This window comes from Diorhabda carinulata, chromosome 10, assembly GCF_026250575.1.
Source record: "Diorhabda carinulata isolate Delta chromosome 10, icDioCari1.1, whole genome shotgun sequence".
Classification (NCBI taxonomy): domain Eukaryota; kingdom Metazoa; phylum Arthropoda; class Insecta; order Coleoptera; family Chrysomelidae; genus Diorhabda; species Diorhabda carinulata.
Genome location: NC_079469.1, coordinates 15117121 through 15133956, shown reverse-complemented (window position 1 = coordinate 15133956; position 16836 = coordinate 15117121). Strand labels below are relative to the sequence as shown.

The following is a 16836-nucleotide window of genomic DNA, read 5'->3' as shown; positions in this document are numbered from 1 at the left end:
TGAACGATTCAGTTTACAGGGTGTTCGAAATTGAAGCTTATTCATTCTTGTACATTATTTTTATTTATCTCTGTATATAATTAGAAACGACGTAACTGAGAACGAAATTGAGATGATTGAATTCCTGATGAATCAAGCTATAATATAAAAAAAAGAATCCTAAAATCGGTCAAAGGGTTTTGGAGAAAATGAGATTTTGCTCAAGTCCCAATTTATTCAGTCCAACTTCCATTTTGATTTTTATAAAGTGCTGTAATTTCTCTAAAAATTGAGATATCTCAATGAAAAAAAGAAAAAAATGTTCAGAAATGATGTGGCAACATTGTTATGTTCGTAAAAATTCTCGTCTATAAACGATTCAGTTTACAGGGTGTTTCAAATGAAAGCTTATTCATTCTTGTACATTATTTTTATTCATCTCTGTATATAATAAGAAACGACGTAACTGAGAACGAAATTGAGATGATTGAATTCCTGATGAATCAAGCTTTAATGTAAAAAAAAGAATCCTAAAATCGGTCGAAGGGTTTTTGAGAAAATGAGATTTTGTTCAAGTCCCAATTTATTCAATCCAACTTCCATTTTGATTTTTATAAAGTGCTGTAATTTCTCTAAAAATTGAGATATCTCAATGAAAAAAAGAAAAAAATGTTCAGAAATGATGTGGCAACATTGGTATGTTAGTTAAAATTCTCATATATGAACGATTCAGTTTACAGGGTGTTCGAAATTGAAGCTTATTCATTCTTGTACATTATTTTTATTTATCTCTGTATATAATTAGAAACGACGTAACTGAGAACGAAATTGAGATGATTGAATTCCTGATGAATCAAGCTATAATATAAAAGAAAGAATCCTAAAATCGGTCAAAGGGTTTTGGAGAAAATGAGATTTTGCTCAAGTCCCAATTTATTCAGTCCAACTTCCATTTTGATTTTTATAAAGTGCTGTAATTTCTCTAAAAATTGAGATATCTCAATGAAAAAAAGAAAAAAATGTTCAGAAATGATGTGGCAACATTGGTATGTTAGTTAAAATTCTCATATATGAACGATTCAGTTTACAGGGTGTTCGAAATTGAAGCTTATTCATTCTTGTACATTATTTTTATTTATCTCTGTATATAATTAGAAACGACGTAACTGAGAACGAAATTGAGATGATTGAATTCCTGATGAATCAAGCTATAATATAAAAGAAAGAATCCTAAAATCGGTCAAAGGGTTTTGGAGAAAATGAGATTTTGCTCAAGTCCCAATTTATTCAGTCCAACTTCCATTTTGATTTTTATAAAGTGCTGTAATTTCTCTAAAAATTGAGATATCTCAATGAAAAAAAGAAAAAAATGTTCAGAAATGATGTGGCAACATTGGTATGTTAGTTAAAATTCTCATATATGAACGATTCAGTTTACAGGGTGTTCGAAATTGAAGCTTATTCATTCTTGTACATTATTTTTATTTATCTCTGTATATAATTAGAAACGACGTAACTGAGAACGAAATTGAGATGATTGAATTCCTGATGAATCAAGCTATAATATAAAAGAAAGAATCCTAAAATCGGTCAAAGGGTTTTGGAGAAAATGAGATTTTGCTCAAGTCCCAATTTATTCAGTCCAACTTCCATTTTGATTTTTATAAAGTGCTGTAATTTCTCTAAAAATTGAGATATCTCAATGAAAAAAAGAAAAAAATGTTCAGAAATGATGTGGCAACATTGTTATGTTCGTAAAAATTCTCGTCTATAAACGATTCAGTTTACAGGGTGTTTCAAATGAAAGCTTATTCATTCTTGTACATTATTTTTATTCATCTCTGTATATAATAAGAAACGACGTAACTGAGAACGAAATTGAGATGATTGAATTCCTGATGAATCAAGCTTTAATGTAAAAAAAAGAATCCTAAAATCGGTCGAAGGGTTTTTGAGAAAATGAGATTTTGTTCAAGTCCCAATTTATTCAATCCAACTTCCATTTTGATTTTTATAAAGTGCTGTAATTTCTCTAAAAATTGAGATATCTCAATGAAAAAAAGAAAAAAATGTTCAGAAATGATGTGGCAACATTGGTATGTTAGTTAAAATTCTCATATATGAACGATTCAGTTTACAGGGTGTTCGAAATTGAAGCTTATTCATTCTTGTACATTATTTTTATTTATCTCTGTATATAATTAGAAACGACGTAACTGAGAACGAAATTGAGATGATTGAATTCCTGATGAATCAAGCTATAATATAAAAGAAAGAATCCTAAAATCGGTCAAAGGGTTTTGGAGAAAATGAGATTTTGCTCAAGTCCCAATTTATTCAGTCCAACTTCCATTTTGATTTTTATAAAGTGCTGTAATTTCTCTAAAAATTGAGATATCTCAATGAAAAAAAGAAAAAAATGTTCAGAAATGATGTGGCAACATTGTTATGTTCGTAAAAATTCTCGTCTATAAACGATTCAGTTTACAGGGTGTTTCAAATGAAAGCTTATTCATTCTTGTACATTATTTTTATTCATCTCTGTATATAATAAGAAACGACGTAACTGAGAACGAAATTGAGATGATTGAATTCCTGATGAATCAAGCTTTAATGTAAAAAAAAGAATCCTAAAATCGGTCGAAGGGTTTTTGAGAAAATGAGATTTTGTTCAAGTCCCAATTTATTCAATCCAACTTCCATTTTGATTTTTATAAAGTGCTGTAATTTCTCTAAAAATTGAGATATCTCAATGAAAAAAAGAAGAAAATGTTCAGAAATGATGTGGCAACATTGTTATGTTCGTAAAAATTCTCGTCTATAAACGATTCAGTTTACAGGGTGTTCGAAATGAAAGCTTATTCATTCTTGTACATTATTTTTATTCATCTCTGTATATAATTAGAAACGACGTAACTAAGAACGAAATTGAGATGATTGAATTCCTGATGAATCAAGCTATAATATAAAAAAAAAGAATATTAAAATCGGTCAAAGGGTTTAGGAGAAAATAAGATTTTGTTCACATCCCAATCCATTCAATCCAACTTCTATTTTGTTCATTTCTAAAGTGCTACAATTTCTTAGAAAGTTGATATATCTCAATAAAAAGAAAAAGACAAATCCTCCTACAAGCACGACATAGAGAAGCTAGAGAATTCTTGGAAAGATTGTCTAACAATTCAAATATAACCTCGATCGGCGCTGATGACGTAAGCAAGCGTTTAGCGCGTTGCAAGAAGAAATAAGGGCGGAGTAAAAATAATAAACTTTTAAAAATTTATATCAATACTCTTATGAATGCTAGAACGTGTGGTAAATTTCAGAAATTATGTTACGACGTGCCGAATCAATTAAAAATAAACAACCGACATCTTGGCGTACATAAACCTGTACTTACTGTTCATAGATGTCACTCGAATAGATTTTAGCATTTTCACGTTGAAATATGTCAAATTGTCATTTAAATTTGACGTATTTCTATATTATCCGTATCGTATAAGATAAACTTGTGAATTTGTGATAAAATCAACAATCGACTATCGCTATGGGATAAATTTCGCGAACACTACTTCGATTACGTTAAATAAACGACGTTCGATTTACCTTACAACTTCGAACTTTGTTTTCAAACACTATAAGTACACAACGGGACACGTTTCACCCTTACGAAAGATCACCCGTAACTGAACAAAATTAAAAGAAATTAACAGTTACAATATGTCAATTAAGCTAATCATAAACAAAGTTAACGAATCAAAAGGCAGGCGCACGCATTTGCCTCAATAACCCATAAGTGAATTTATCAATTTACCCAATTTTTCCCTATTAGCAACAATGACTATTTAGTACGTATATCAGTTTAACCAGAACAGATTCTTTAATGCAATTCAGACCAATATTCTACAATTGTTGTTGTCATTTGAAATTTACGAGGGTTGCTATTTAAGTTTCGAGATATGGCAACACTGATATGAATATGTCAAATCTGACATTGTTATCATAATGTTTGACATTTGACATTTGTGAATGTACTCGAAAGTCTATATAATAATATTCCTGATTAATCAAGCTATAATATGAAAAAAAAGAATACTAAAATCGGTCAAAGGGTTTTGGAGAAAATGAGATTTTGTTCAAGTCCCAATTTATTCAGTCCAACTTCCATTTTGATTTTTATAAAGTGCTGTAATTTCTCTAAAAATTGAGATATCTCAATGAAAAAAAAAGAAAATGTTCAGAAATGATTTGGCAACAATGGTATTTTTGTAAAAATTCTCGTCTATGAACCATTCAGTATACAGGGTGTTCGAAATGAAAGCTTATTCATTCTTGGACATTATTTTGATTCCTCTCTGTATATAATTAGAAACGACGTAACTAAGAACGAAATAAAGATGATTAAATTCCTGATGAATAAAGCTATAATATAAAAAAAAGAATATTAAAATCGGTGGAAGGGTTTTGAAGAAAATTTAGATTTTGTTCAAGTCCCAATTTATTCAGTCCAACTTCTATTTTGATTTTTATAAAGTGCTGTAATTTCTCTACAAATTAAGATATCTCAATGAAAAAAAAAAGAAAATGTTCAGAAATGATTTGGCAACATTGTTATGTTCGTTAAAATTCTCGTCCATGAACGATTCAGTTTACAGGGTGTTTCAAATGAAAGCTTATTCAATCTTGGGCATTATTTTTATTTATCTCTGTATATAATAAAAAACGACGTAACTAAGAACGAAATCAAAATGATTGAATTCCTGATGAATCAAGCTATAATATAAAAAAAAGAATCCTAAAATCGGTCAAAGGGTTTTGGAGAAAATGAGATTTTGTTCAAGTCCCAATTTATTCAGTCCAACTTCTATTTTGATTTTTACAAAGTGCTGTAATTTCTTTAAAAACTAAGATATTTCAATGAAAAAAAGAAGAAAATGTTCAGAAATGATGTGGCAACATTGTTATGTTCGTAAAAATTCTCGTCTATGAACCATTCAGTATACAGGGTGTTCGAAATGAAAGCTTATTCATTCTTGGACATTATTTTGATTCCTCTCTGTATATAATTAGAAACGACGTAACTAAGAACGAAATAAAGATGATTAATTTCCTGATTAATCAAGCTATAATATAAAAAAAAGAATCCTAAAATCGGTCAATTGGTTTTGGAGAAAATGAGATTTTGTTCAAGTCCCAATTTATTCAGTCCAACTTCTATTTTGATTTTTACAAAGTGCTGTAATTTCTTTAAAAACTAAGATATTTCAATGAAAAAAAGAAGAAAATGTTCAGAAATGATGTGGCAACATTGTTATGTTCGTAAAAATTCTCGTCTATGAACCATTCAGTATACAGGGTGTTCGAAATGAAAGCTTATTCATTCTTGGACATTATTTTGATTCCTCTCTGTATATAATTAGAAACGACGTAACTAAGAACGAAATAAAGATGATTAATTTCCTGATTAATCAAGCTATAATATAAAAAAAAGAATCCTAAAATCGGTCAATTGGTTTTGGAGAAAATGAGATTTTGTTCAAGTCCCAATTTATTCAGTCCAACTTCCATTTTGATTTTTATAAAGTGCTGTAATTTATCTAAAAATTGAGATATTTCAATGAAAAAAAGAAGAAAATGTTCAGAAATGATGTGGCAACATTGTTATGTTCGTAAAAATTCTCGTCTATGAACCATTCAGTATACAGGGTGTTCGAAATGAAAGCTTATTCATTCTTGGACATTATTTTTATTCATCTCTGTATATAATTAGAAACGACGTAACTAAGAACGAAATAAAGATGATTGATTTCCTGATGAATCAAGCTATAATATAAAAAAAAGAATATTAAAATCGGTCAAAGGGTTTTGGAGAAAATGAGATTTTGTTCACGTCCCAATTTATGGCAACATTGTTATGTTCATAAAAATTCTTTTCTATGCACGATTCAGTTTACAGGGTGTTCGAAATGAAAGCTTATTCATTCTTGAACATTATTTTTATTCATCTCTGTATATAATAAAAAACGACGTAACTGAGAACGAAATCAAAATGATTAATTTCCTGATGAATTAAGCTATAATATAAAAAGAAGAATCTTAAAATCGGTCAAAGGGTTTTGGAGAAAATTCGTTTTTGTTCAAGTCCCAATTTATTCAGTCCAATTCCCATTTTATACTTAAGTTTTGGCAACACTGATATGAATATGTCAAATCTGACATTACTATCATAAAGTTTGACATTTGACATTTGTGAACGTACTCAGAACGGGTGCTATTTGAGCCTTTTACAGATAGAGTTCTTTCAATATCAATTGCCAGCAATTTTGATTGATCTTCCTGTACCTGTCTGTAAGGAGGTTTGGTTTAAATAGGATACCAGACGTGAACTGAATCGTTTTTGTATCCCACTCGATTTTTTTTATGGAAAACGAAATTCCAAGTTTTTCCAGATAGTCAATGAACATCATTTTTCAAGTTTGTATTCGTCTGATTATTGATTGGCTAATCAGGCCCCCAAAACGGTTAAATATTGTTGAAATTTGTCGATCCCACTGAGGGATTAATTAACTGTGTTTGTTTCGTTGGATAAGTGACATTTTGAACTTCTAACGAAGAAAAAAACGGTTCCTTGGATCCACCAAAATTGTCATACGGGAATATTGAATCTTTCTACTCTGGGTGAGATTTTTCGTCGGTTATCTACAGTAAAATATAGGTTAGCATCGTTTAAACGAGACCGTACGAATTGAGAAGACCAGCAACCCAGTGGTCGACCAGAAATATTGAAGAAAACCCATGGATGATCGTTGATTGAAAGTTCGCGATCTAGCAGACAAATTAGGCATTCCAAAAAATACCGTACATTGCATATTAACTCAAATTTAGACCAAAAAAATCGTTTGCTCAGTTTGAAACAAAATCAGCGTCGTGGAAATGTTTCCAACGAGTGTTTGGCAACGTTTCAAAGAATTTTTGCGTCATTTTGTAACCATGGATGAAACGTGGGTCCATCACTTCAAACCCTAAACAAAATAACGAAACAACGACCAAAATAATTGACTGAAAAGGAAGAATCAGCTCCGAAGAAGACAAAGACTGTTCCGTCTGCAGGCAACATCATGGCGTCGGTTTTTTTGGTATAATTTCCATTGAATATCTTGAAAAATCAACGACGTGTAATATGCAAATTTATTGCAACGTTTGAGCGAAGAAATCAAGCAAAAACTACCAAGTTTATCACCAAGATAATTCACCAGCTCACACAATGACCAAAATTAATGAATTAAAGTTGGAGTTGCACAATATTCGCCAGATTTAGCCCCCTCTGATTATTTTCTGTTCCTAGATTCGAAAAAATAGCTCGTTGGTCAAATTCTTATTATAAAAAGTATATCGAAATTAATTTTTTCCAAAATTTTCGTGTTTTCTTTGTTATGCCAGGTACTTCTAGGACCTACTACATTTTTTTTAGTGTATGTGTATTTTTTTCTGGGTATATACGTATATAATATCGATTATTATTATTAGTATTATGGCAGATTTAACATAACGCACTGTATATAGTCATTATATTATTACTTTCTCTCATATTTTTGATGTTATTTATCAAAATTTGTGCACCTGGGAGCCTATGAAATATATCCTCTCTTATTTTAAAAATAAATGCCAAGGTAATTAATTTTTTTTTGCCCCTCGTAACATAATAACCTATTAGGATCGTAGCTAACACCGTAGTACAACGAAAATAAATGAAAAACTTATAAACCAAAAAAAAGGTTAACGTGTTTCAAGTCGGCAGTGAACGTGTTAACGTATATGTGGTAGACGTTTATTTTATAACTTTAACCAGTCGATAAAACAGGTTTTATTATACTTATTATTTTTAAATATTCATCCGTCTATTGAAATGACCTTGTTGTAATTTTTTGTACTCAAATAAATAATTAGAATGTGAATAAAAAAAAATTAAAAGCGTATATGTAGTGTATTATATTTGGTCAACGCCCTGAAGTTAGGTCACGTCATTTGTCATATAATAACAACACAGGAATCATTTACATTATTTTCGTTACTAAAGTGTAATTTTAATCGAAAAATTTCGAAATTATTTTCTAAAATTGTACTTATATAACCAAAATTTAACTACAAAGTAAAATTAACTAAAAATTTATACACCACGTCATCACACGTGACGTTACACCGCCATCTTTTAATTTCGTAACGAATAAAACTTGTATTGCAAGAAAAAATTCTACGTACTGTATAGATAAAAGTATAAAAATAAAAGTTTCATCTATACACTTGTTGCAGAACTGTATCATCTCGACAATTAGGTTCAATTAAGACCCCATTAGAATCAATTTAGTTTTAACTCGCTCAATTGATGGTGTAGGGGTCACATGTCCAATGGTGTCATTTATGCGGGACACGCAATCATCACATATTCGCCGCGGACGAGAATTTTTTTTTATTTTCGACCCACTCCTCAATTCTTCTTTCCTACTACGAAATACCGTTATTTTGAACAATTAACCACACACCATGCAACAATTTTTATTAGATAAATATTAACGTTGTTTATATACAAGGTGATTTGTAATTTATAGTAAAATTTGTTAGGTTAGGTTTTAGTATATTCAATTTTATCGATATTATAAAACTATTAGCATTCATTTGAGTAAACTTATCAAACCCTCATTACTTCCTATAATAAATTAACATAAATACGGTACAAGTACATTTTATTATCATCCCCTAATTGTAAAAAAAAATTCCATTGTTGAAATTGCGACAGATCCACTGATATTCAATTTAGATATGGAATGAAGTGACTAAATTATAACTTTACTACCACCATGACCACCATATGCCACTATGATGATTTTAATAGGGTGTCGAATCGATTTTTGTACATACAGGGAGGTATTTTATATATTCAATTTTAAAACTTGTCGTTTCTTGTAAAAAACCAGCAAATATGAAGTTATGTGAGTTATTTAAATGTCGAAACGTCGTGTTACACATACAAGATGTAATAATGAACTAACAGGCTCTATTTATATAGAAAAATGATTTTTTCATACCGTCATTACCGAATGAGCGAGTACGTTTCTGATTTAGTCAAGGTTAATTCTGAGGGGTGACTTTTAAGAGCGTTCATATGGGTATAAAGCACGCGTCTGAGGGGTACTTATAAGTAAGATACTATAAAATATTAAAGGTTCAATTTCAAGTCGTATGCGGGATTCCCACGTCATTATTTTTGAGATATTGTGGGAAAATATTATAGGTCACTTTGTCTTATTTATTTCAACGTATCTAGATCGATATTACGTGAAAAACAAATGAGACACCCTGTATATATATTAATATTTTTTTATATATAACATTCCATACTATTTAATTCATTATATTATTAAAAAATAACTCTATATGATCCACCGTGTATATATAATTTGATTAATAATATTGTTTTTATATTCCCACAGTAATTGATTATTAAAAAATAGTTTCTGTATGTTAAAAAAAATCATTTCCTTATTAACGACGGAGGATTCTTAAAAATAGATATTTAGAGGACAAAAGATTCATTAGCAAATTCATTATTTAGGTATGTTAGGCATATTTTAATGAACAGCTAAATGAATGGAATGAAATTTACGTATCGCGAAAATTTGATAATTTTGTTTTAAGAATAATACAATAATTATTAGATTGAAGAATTAATTCAGTAATTTCAAGGATATTTATGAAAATTCGATGACTTTTATAATTTTATTATTATTAATTACGTCATTAATATGTTATGTTTGATATATGTTACGAAAAACACTTTTATTGTTTATGAAATATGTCATTTTTCAATTAACACGTAATTTCAAAATAAGCAAAATAAGGTTAAGTTATATATTCGATTCTATATATATAAATCAGTTTACGTAAGTTTTCTTATAAAAAAAATAATCTACTAATTAACGACGGAGAATTCTTGAAAATAGATATTCAAAGGATAGAAATTCATTATTTAGCACAAATTATTATGCTAGGCATATTCTAATGAGCAGCTAAGCGAAGAGAATAAATTTTGTCGTGAAAATTTGATTGGAAATTATTATTCGTGTTATTAGGATAATAAAGTAATTATTAGATCAATATATTAAACTAATAATATTTGAAGTGAAAATATCGTGAAACTTTGATTATTTTATTATTAGATTAATCAAAGAATTCAGAAGTTTTTATAATATTCATGAAAATACGATGAACTTTATAATTTTATTAACATTAATGACGTCATAGTAATGTATGCTTCGAAAAACAAGTTTATTATTCTCAATGACATATGTCAGTTATGAATTGACATGTTACTTCAAAATAAGGTTAAGTTATCTCAATTTTATATTTATAAATTAGTTTTCGTATGTTTTTTGATATAATAAATAATGCCTTTAACCGAATATTTATCCACGCTATCAGATAACCCGTATTTCGGCGCGGGTTTCGGTTTATTCGGCGTCGGCGCCGCGGCAGCGGTCTTAAGAAAAGGTTTCCAAGCTTCTTTAGTCCTATTTCGTAGACATTACATGATCACACTTGAAGTGCCTTGCAGAGACAAATCGTATCAGTGGTTATTACAATGGATGACGACTAAAGGTGCACGACAAACTCAACATTTAAGCGTCGAAACTAGTTTCGAACAAAAAGACAGCGGACTCATAAAAACTAAATACGATTTCATACCGAGCATAGGAACGCATTTTTTCCGGTATGAAGTGAATTCGTGAATTAGTTATTTTGTTACAAAAAGAAAATAATTGCTTCAGATATGGTAGAACGTGGATACGGGTGGAAAGAACTAGGGAACAGCACGCTTTAGATTTACATATGGGGACGCCTTGGGAAACGGTACAATTAACGGCTTTAGGACAGAATAAACAAATGTTTTTTGATATATTAGAAGAAGGTTAGTAATTACATAGTTTTTTAAATGAAAAGTAGTAGTTTATATTTATATATAGCACGAACGATGGCGTTGGAAAAGCACGAAGGTAAAACGATTATGTACAACGCAATGGGAAGCGAATGGAGACCTTTAGGGCATCCTAGACGAAAACGACCGATTTCTTCAGTTATTTTAGATGAAGGAATAAGTGAAAGGGTCTTAAACGATTGCCGGGAGTTTATATCGAACCCGGGGTGGTATATAGACCGAGGAATACCATATAGACGCGGTAATACTTGATTCTAATTTAACGATTTGTTTTTATAAAATTTTTCTATTAGGTTATCTCCTTTACGGACCACCAGGGTGCGGTAAATCATCTTATATAACCGCATTAGCTGGTGAATTGGGTTTTTCCATTTGTATATTGAATTTATCTGAAAGGAGTTTATCTGATGACCGATTGAATCATCTTCTGAGCGTCGCGCCTCAACAGAGTATCATTTTATTGGAAGACATCGATGCCGCGTTCGTTTCCAGGGAGGATACCCCGCGACAGAAAGCGGCTTATGAGGGATTAAACAGGATCACTTTTAGCGGGTTATTGAATTGTTTGGACGGCGTGGCTAGTACAGAAGCTAGGATCGTTTTTATGACGACGAATTATAGAGAACGGTGAGTTTTGTGCTTTCCGGTCTTCTCGGTTGATTTTTTTTGGTTTTATACGGGGATTTTTTGTGATTTATAGATTGGATCCGGCTCTGATTAGACCGGGTAGGGTAGACGTACAGGAGTATATCGGTTGGTGTTCGATTAGTCAAATCGAGAAGATGTTTCTTAGGTTTTACGATGGTGCGGAGGCTCCAAGTCAAGCGAAAGTTTTTGCTGAGAAATTAGCGAAATATAACGATAATATCAGTCCGGCTCAAGTGCAGGGTTACTTTATGGTGCATAAACATTCGAATTTCGAGGAAGTGTTGAAAAATTGCGAATATTTTGGAGGAAATGGCACTAATATCAGAAAAAGTGTAGAAATCTAATTTTTGTAGAAAAATTAGTTGAAATATGAATAAGAAATGTTCCGTTTTGATTTATTTAATTAAAAAATATGATTTGATGTTGAATTTGTTTCATTTTCCCTAATTTTTTGAGTCTATTAATGAAAAAGTGTATAAATGGTTGCATACGCTAAAAGGGGAAAAGTATAAGTAGTTGCCTATACGTATATGTGAACGTGTAATGAGTTGCATAAGTAAATAATAAAATTGTGTTATTGGTTGTCTATATTTATGGGAACTATATAACTGGTTGTATACAATAATAGGAAAAATGTATAATTAGTTGCCTATACGAGTAGAGAATAATATAAATAATTGCACAGATTAATAGTGTATTAAATTGAATTATAGTATCTATATCTTCACTTGTTTTCTCTTTTATCTGTACTCTTCTTCTTTCCTTTCTTTTCCTTCTTCTTTCGATATTTTCCGAAGCCTTTTCTCACCATAACCCCTCGCCACCAAGCCTCTATTTTCGTAGCCGCTTTGTTCCTCTTCTCTTTCTCAATTCTCAATATTTCCTTCTCGATTTTATACTGTTTATAGTCGTTTATTTCTTTTTGGCGTTTTGAATGCTAAAATAAATATACGAGGTTAATTATAGATAATTTGTTGTTATCTACTTACTAATTCTTCAAAATTCCTGATAATTTCCAATTGTTTATTATATTTTTCGTTGAGTATATTCAATTTTTCGTTCATTTCTTTCAATTTTTCGTTATATTTAGCTTTCCATTCCTCAATTTTACTCTCCAGTTCCTATAAACATATTAAGTAACTTTGTAGTACTATATCTCGTAAATGAAAATGCATATTGAAACATTTTCATATGAATATTTTTACTTCAGTCATTTCCTTCGTTGCTGCTTGTATTTCTCTATTCACACGAATGTCTTGATTTATTTTTAATTTCGTTCTATCTATTTTTCCGTTTTCTTCTTCTATCCATTGGTTCAATTCCAAAATTTTCATTTCGTATTTGGATTTTTGGTAACACTTGATGTAATTCGATTTGATCTCGTTCTCGATTTGAGTATTCTGAAAAGCGATTAATAATACCACATATATACGAGGGTTATTTGAAAAGTTTACGATTTAATAAAAAAACTCTCGTATATACAGATGCGGATTGAATTGTGGATCACGTAATACCTCATTCGAAAGGTATTTTGATACTGAATTAAGCAAACCCATAAAGGTTATGAGTATTTAATATCTGGATGATAAAACTCACCTCAATTTGATCTTTAATCACCCCTATATCAGCCATACATTCCATAATCTTATCGATATAAACAATTTGTTCGTTATCGATGAATTTTTTAAGTATTTTAACTTCATTTTCTTTATGTTTAGTCTCTTTAAGTAAATCTTCTTCATCGGTTTTTAATTTTTTCAATACTTTTATAATATATGAAAATTTTTCAAAGCTTTTTTCAACTTTTAATTCTTCCAACAATTTCGTAACAATCGCCGTTATATAATTGAAATTTTCTTCAGGTAAACTATTCAGTTGACTTCGATTTTCTTCACCGAATCTTTCTTTTACTGATTTATACTGAAAATCGTAGATTATTCCATCTGGCCATCGATTTACCGTACTCAAAATGATCAATTGATCTACTATTTCCTGTATTACAGAAATAATTAGTTCTAGAGAGAACTTTTTCGGGAGTTGTGTTAAAGACATCTTATTTAATCGATATTTACACTTAGCAACGTCTATTATAATCAGAATCAATCATTACTTTTATGTGAAAGTGAAAAAACTGATGATGATACTTATTAATATGTATACTGACCCTCTAATGCTTTGTCATTCACAAAATTTGATTGAAATTGAAGATAAACTCAAATTAACGCTTCTTCAAATATATTTACTCAAAATTTATAATAACCGTTAGCAACTTTTTCTTAATGATTAAGTATATTAGCGATATCTTCATTAATTTTATCGCAAAATTCTCTGAGACTTCCTCTTATCAATTTCGCCAATACGTTCACTATAACTTGACCCAAAAAACTATCCACAACGGCAGTCATTGCGTTCAATAACCAATCTACCACTCCATTTCCAGTAAATTTGATAGTAACTTTACTAAAATCAAAATAAAAACAGGGTAAATACAAAATCTGTCAATTTATTATATACACTAATAGTAAATGCGTATAACAAATTGCCTACGTTAAAGAAAAAAATACCTATATTAATGGTTAAGTGTATAACTGGTTGCGTGATTCAATAGGGAAACTATATAATTGATTGCATACGTGGCAGGGGAAATGTATAATTAAGTGCCTATACTGATGAACAAGTGTATAATTGGTTGCGTGATTCAGTAGGAAAATTGTATAATAGATTGCATACGTGGCAGGGGAAATGTGTAATTAAGTGTTTATACTAATGAACAAATGTATAACTGGTTGCGTGATTCAATAGGAAAACTGTATAATCGATTGCATACGTGGCAGGGGAAATGTGTAATTAAATACCTATACTAATGAATAAGTGTATATCTGGTTGCGTGATTTAACAGGGGAATTGTTTACTTGACTTACCCTGAATCTTTCATATCGTAATGATCGAGAAACGCAGTGTACGTGTTAAAATCAAAACTAAGCTCAGCATTAACTTTGATATTCTCAATAGAACCGTGTACTGAACCGGATATACTAATAAATAGAACTTTAGCATGATAATTGTCGTAGAAGAACTGAAAATAACAAAATTTCTGGTAAATACCATAAAGTTTTACGTTAATTCGATGCTTATACCGACCTTAAGACTATCAAATTTGATTGGGATTGTTAGAGAGACTTTTTTATTCAGTGAATCGTATTTGATATGAACATCTTCTCTTCGTGAAATCGTGTCTAAGTCTTGTAAAGTTCCGTTTCTCAGATCGAGATGACCAGCAGGGTCGAACTGTAAATATTTGATATTACTTTTATTTACTTATTTATAGTTAAAAGTTTTGCCTCACTAGTACCCGTATATAATTATTAATTATTAATCGACGATTTCAATATGATTTTTTTTATAAGTATCAATTTGAAATTGAAGAACTTTTTATTGTGATCTGGAGATAAGATCGTATCAAAATGGTATGCAGACTAAGATATTCTAGATAACTTTATAAATAGAAAAAAAATCTTGTATATTTTACGTTGGTTGATTGAAATTTTTGCGATTTTCTTGGTATTTTTTGGATAAAATTTGTTGGGGTTAATTTAGAACTTGAAATAAGTTGAAATTTATATGTTAGAAGCTAAATTTCAACGTACAGGGTGATTCTCTTATGCTTTTCAATAAAAAAACATGAAATAACTGTCAGTTGATACGAGGGCAAATCCAAATGATTCAGATTGTCTGAAAGAACAATGTATTTCCTTGTTAAAATTTGTTGGGGCAGATTTAGGGCTTTTTTTGATAGAAAACGACCATTTTGTCGTTGTTAAAACATAAATTTCAACGTATAGGGTGATTACCGTAAGTTTTTCTATTAAAATCATAAAATAATTGTAACCGAAACACAAACACAATTCAAAGAAAATGTTAGTAGAGATTTGGGACAACAAACTCACCTGCAAATGGGCATCTGGTATGTCAATTGTACTCATATTATTATTTCTCATCAGATTTTGTATATTTGCAAAGATTTTATCGATAAAATCATTTATTAAAACGTCAATATCGGAAACCCTGAAAATAAACCAAACAACTCGACTAGAGACATAAAAAAATCCAACTGTCACTTTTTTTTGCTGTTGTAGTGTATTTTCCTACATAATTTTCTACTCATAGTCCAGTGAATAACGGTTAAAATATTATATCACCTCAGAATTAAATCAAGACGAATGGATTTGCGTGAACTTTTGGAATTAAGTCCTATTTACCCTTTACTTTATAATCTAATATGAGCTAAGTATTGTAAGGGGTGAAAACCTCCCCGTCTACTGTCAAAATTCAATAAAATAAAAGTTGAAGCATTTAGAAAGTTAAAAAAATATTAAAATATACATCGAATGATGTTTTAGGATGTTTTTCAATCCCTAATCAATGTATTCCAACCCATATTATATCCATGTATATGTAGAAAGTTTCTTTTCACCAAAGCAGGTGTTGCCAGTGCCATCTCGTTTTTATTTTATGAAATAAGCCTTACTTTTACTTCGAAATTTAAAAAAAAATATTAGTTTATTTAATTTTTGAGCTGGGTAATCGATTAAAAAACCATTATGTGGGAAAATTGCGTATTTTCTAGGCCACCGCCATCTCTAGGTCGAAACAGGTACTTCAGGGGCCATCCTCGTATTTGTCAATTTTTTTTTAGTATAATCAACTCGTATTTAATTCAATATACTAACCTGGAAATATCGTTCTCTATTATACCAACGACATCTTGTGAAATCGCTTCGAAATTAATGTTTTTGAATACATCATCGACGTTTATAGTTTGTGTTTTCACTAGAGCGAATAAAAACAACAATCGACAAAAGATATTCATCGTAGACGATTATTTTACCACTGTTTGCACTGATTATATCGAGATATTCATTATATACTTGTAATAGAGATAAAGTGATATGTTGATATTCTAATTTATACATTGAGAATCTGTTTGTCCATTAAAATCATCAATTTGTGTACCACTAGAACCAATAGTTAGTAGCGCCATCTATGTGCTGATTTAAGAAACAATATTATCAGTATTATGTTTTCCCAATTTACGTATTACAGTTTTTCTTCGTCATTAACTTTTTCAGCTTGTTTGTTTTTATCTTAATCCTTCTCTATCTTTCTTCTTTTTTCTTATTTCTCCTTAGGTTCACACAATAGCTTCATTAATTATAGAA

At 30.1% G+C, this 16836-nt stretch overlaps 3 protein-coding genes across 3 annotated transcripts; 1 reads left to right on the top strand and 2 right to left on the bottom strand.

The window, feature by feature from the left end:
- Positions 1-10319: 10319 nt before the first annotated feature.
- Positions 10320-12038, top strand: LOC130898503 (mitochondrial chaperone BCS1). Its single transcript, XM_057807859.1, has 5 exons — positions 10320-10744; positions 10803-10942; positions 10998-11210; positions 11263-11596; positions 11670-12038. Exons 1-5 carry the CDS (start codon positions 10422-10424, stop codon positions 11959-11961), a joined length of 1302 nt encoding a protein of 433 aa, XP_057663842.1. The 5' UTR covers positions 10320-10421; the 3' UTR covers positions 11962-12038.
- Positions 12039-12186: 148 nt separating this feature from the next.
- LOC130898533 (dynein regulatory complex protein 9-like) lies at positions 12187-13669 on the bottom strand. The gene is made up of 4 exons (XM_057807914.1): positions 13214-13669; positions 12823-13017; positions 12607-12738; positions 12187-12554 (listed from the first exon to the last, which is right to left on the bottom strand). Exons 1-4 carry the CDS (start codon positions 13667-13669, stop codon positions 12342-12344), a joined length of 996 nt encoding a protein of 331 aa, XP_057663897.1. The 3' UTR covers positions 12187-12341.
- LOC130898535 (uncharacterized) lies at positions 13363-16567 on the bottom strand. The gene is made up of 6 exons (XM_057807915.1): positions 16348-16567; positions 15565-15682; positions 14759-14905; positions 14539-14693; positions 13782-14077; positions 13363-13537 (listed from the first exon to the last, which is right to left on the bottom strand). The coding sequence occupies exons 1-5, from the start codon at positions 16485-16487 to the stop codon at positions 13894-13896; spliced, it is 744 nt and encodes a 247-aa protein (XP_057663898.1). The 5' UTR covers positions 16488-16567; the 3' UTR covers positions 13363-13537; positions 13782-13893.
- Positions 16568-16836: the final 269 nt, after the last annotated feature.

Excerpts from the sequence above, each read along its gene's own strand:
- LOC130898503 (XM_057807859.1), top strand. The coding sequence starts at position 10,422 with ATGCCTTTAACCGAATATTTATCCACGCTATCAGATAACCCGTATTTC. Across the intron at positions 10,745-10,802 it reads ATAGGAACGCATTTTTTCCG|ATATGGTAGAACGTGGATAC; the intron begins GTATGAAGTGAA and ends TAATTGCTTCAG. Across the intron at positions 11,597-11,669 it reads ACGACGAATTATAGAGAACG|ATTGGATCCGGCTCTGATTA; the intron begins GTGAGTTTTGTG and ends TGTGATTTATAG.
- LOC130898533 (XM_057807914.1), bottom strand. The coding sequence starts at position 13,669 with ATGTCTTTAACACAACTCCCGAAAAAGTTCTCTCTAGAACTAATTATT. Across the intron at positions 13,018-13,213 it reads TGATTAAAGATCAAATTGAG|AATACTCAAATCGAGAACGA; the intron begins GTGAGTTTTATC and ends ATCGCTTTTCAG. Across the intron at positions 12,739-12,822 it reads CAACGAAGGAAATGACTGAA|GAACTGGAGAGTAAAATTGA; the intron begins GTAAAAATATTC and ends ATATGTTTATAG.
- LOC130898535 (XM_057807915.1), bottom strand. The coding sequence starts at position 16,487 with ATGAATATCTTTTGTCGATTGTTGTTTTTATTCGCTCTAGTGAAAACA. Across the intron at positions 15,683-16,347 it reads ATAGAGAACGATATTTCCAG|GGTTTCCGATATTGACGTTT; the intron begins GTTAGTATATTG and ends GTTTATTTTCAG. Across the intron at positions 14,906-15,564 it reads TACCAGATGCCCATTTGCAG|TTCGACCCTGCTGGTCATCT; the intron begins GTGAGTTTGTTG and ends AAATATTTACAG.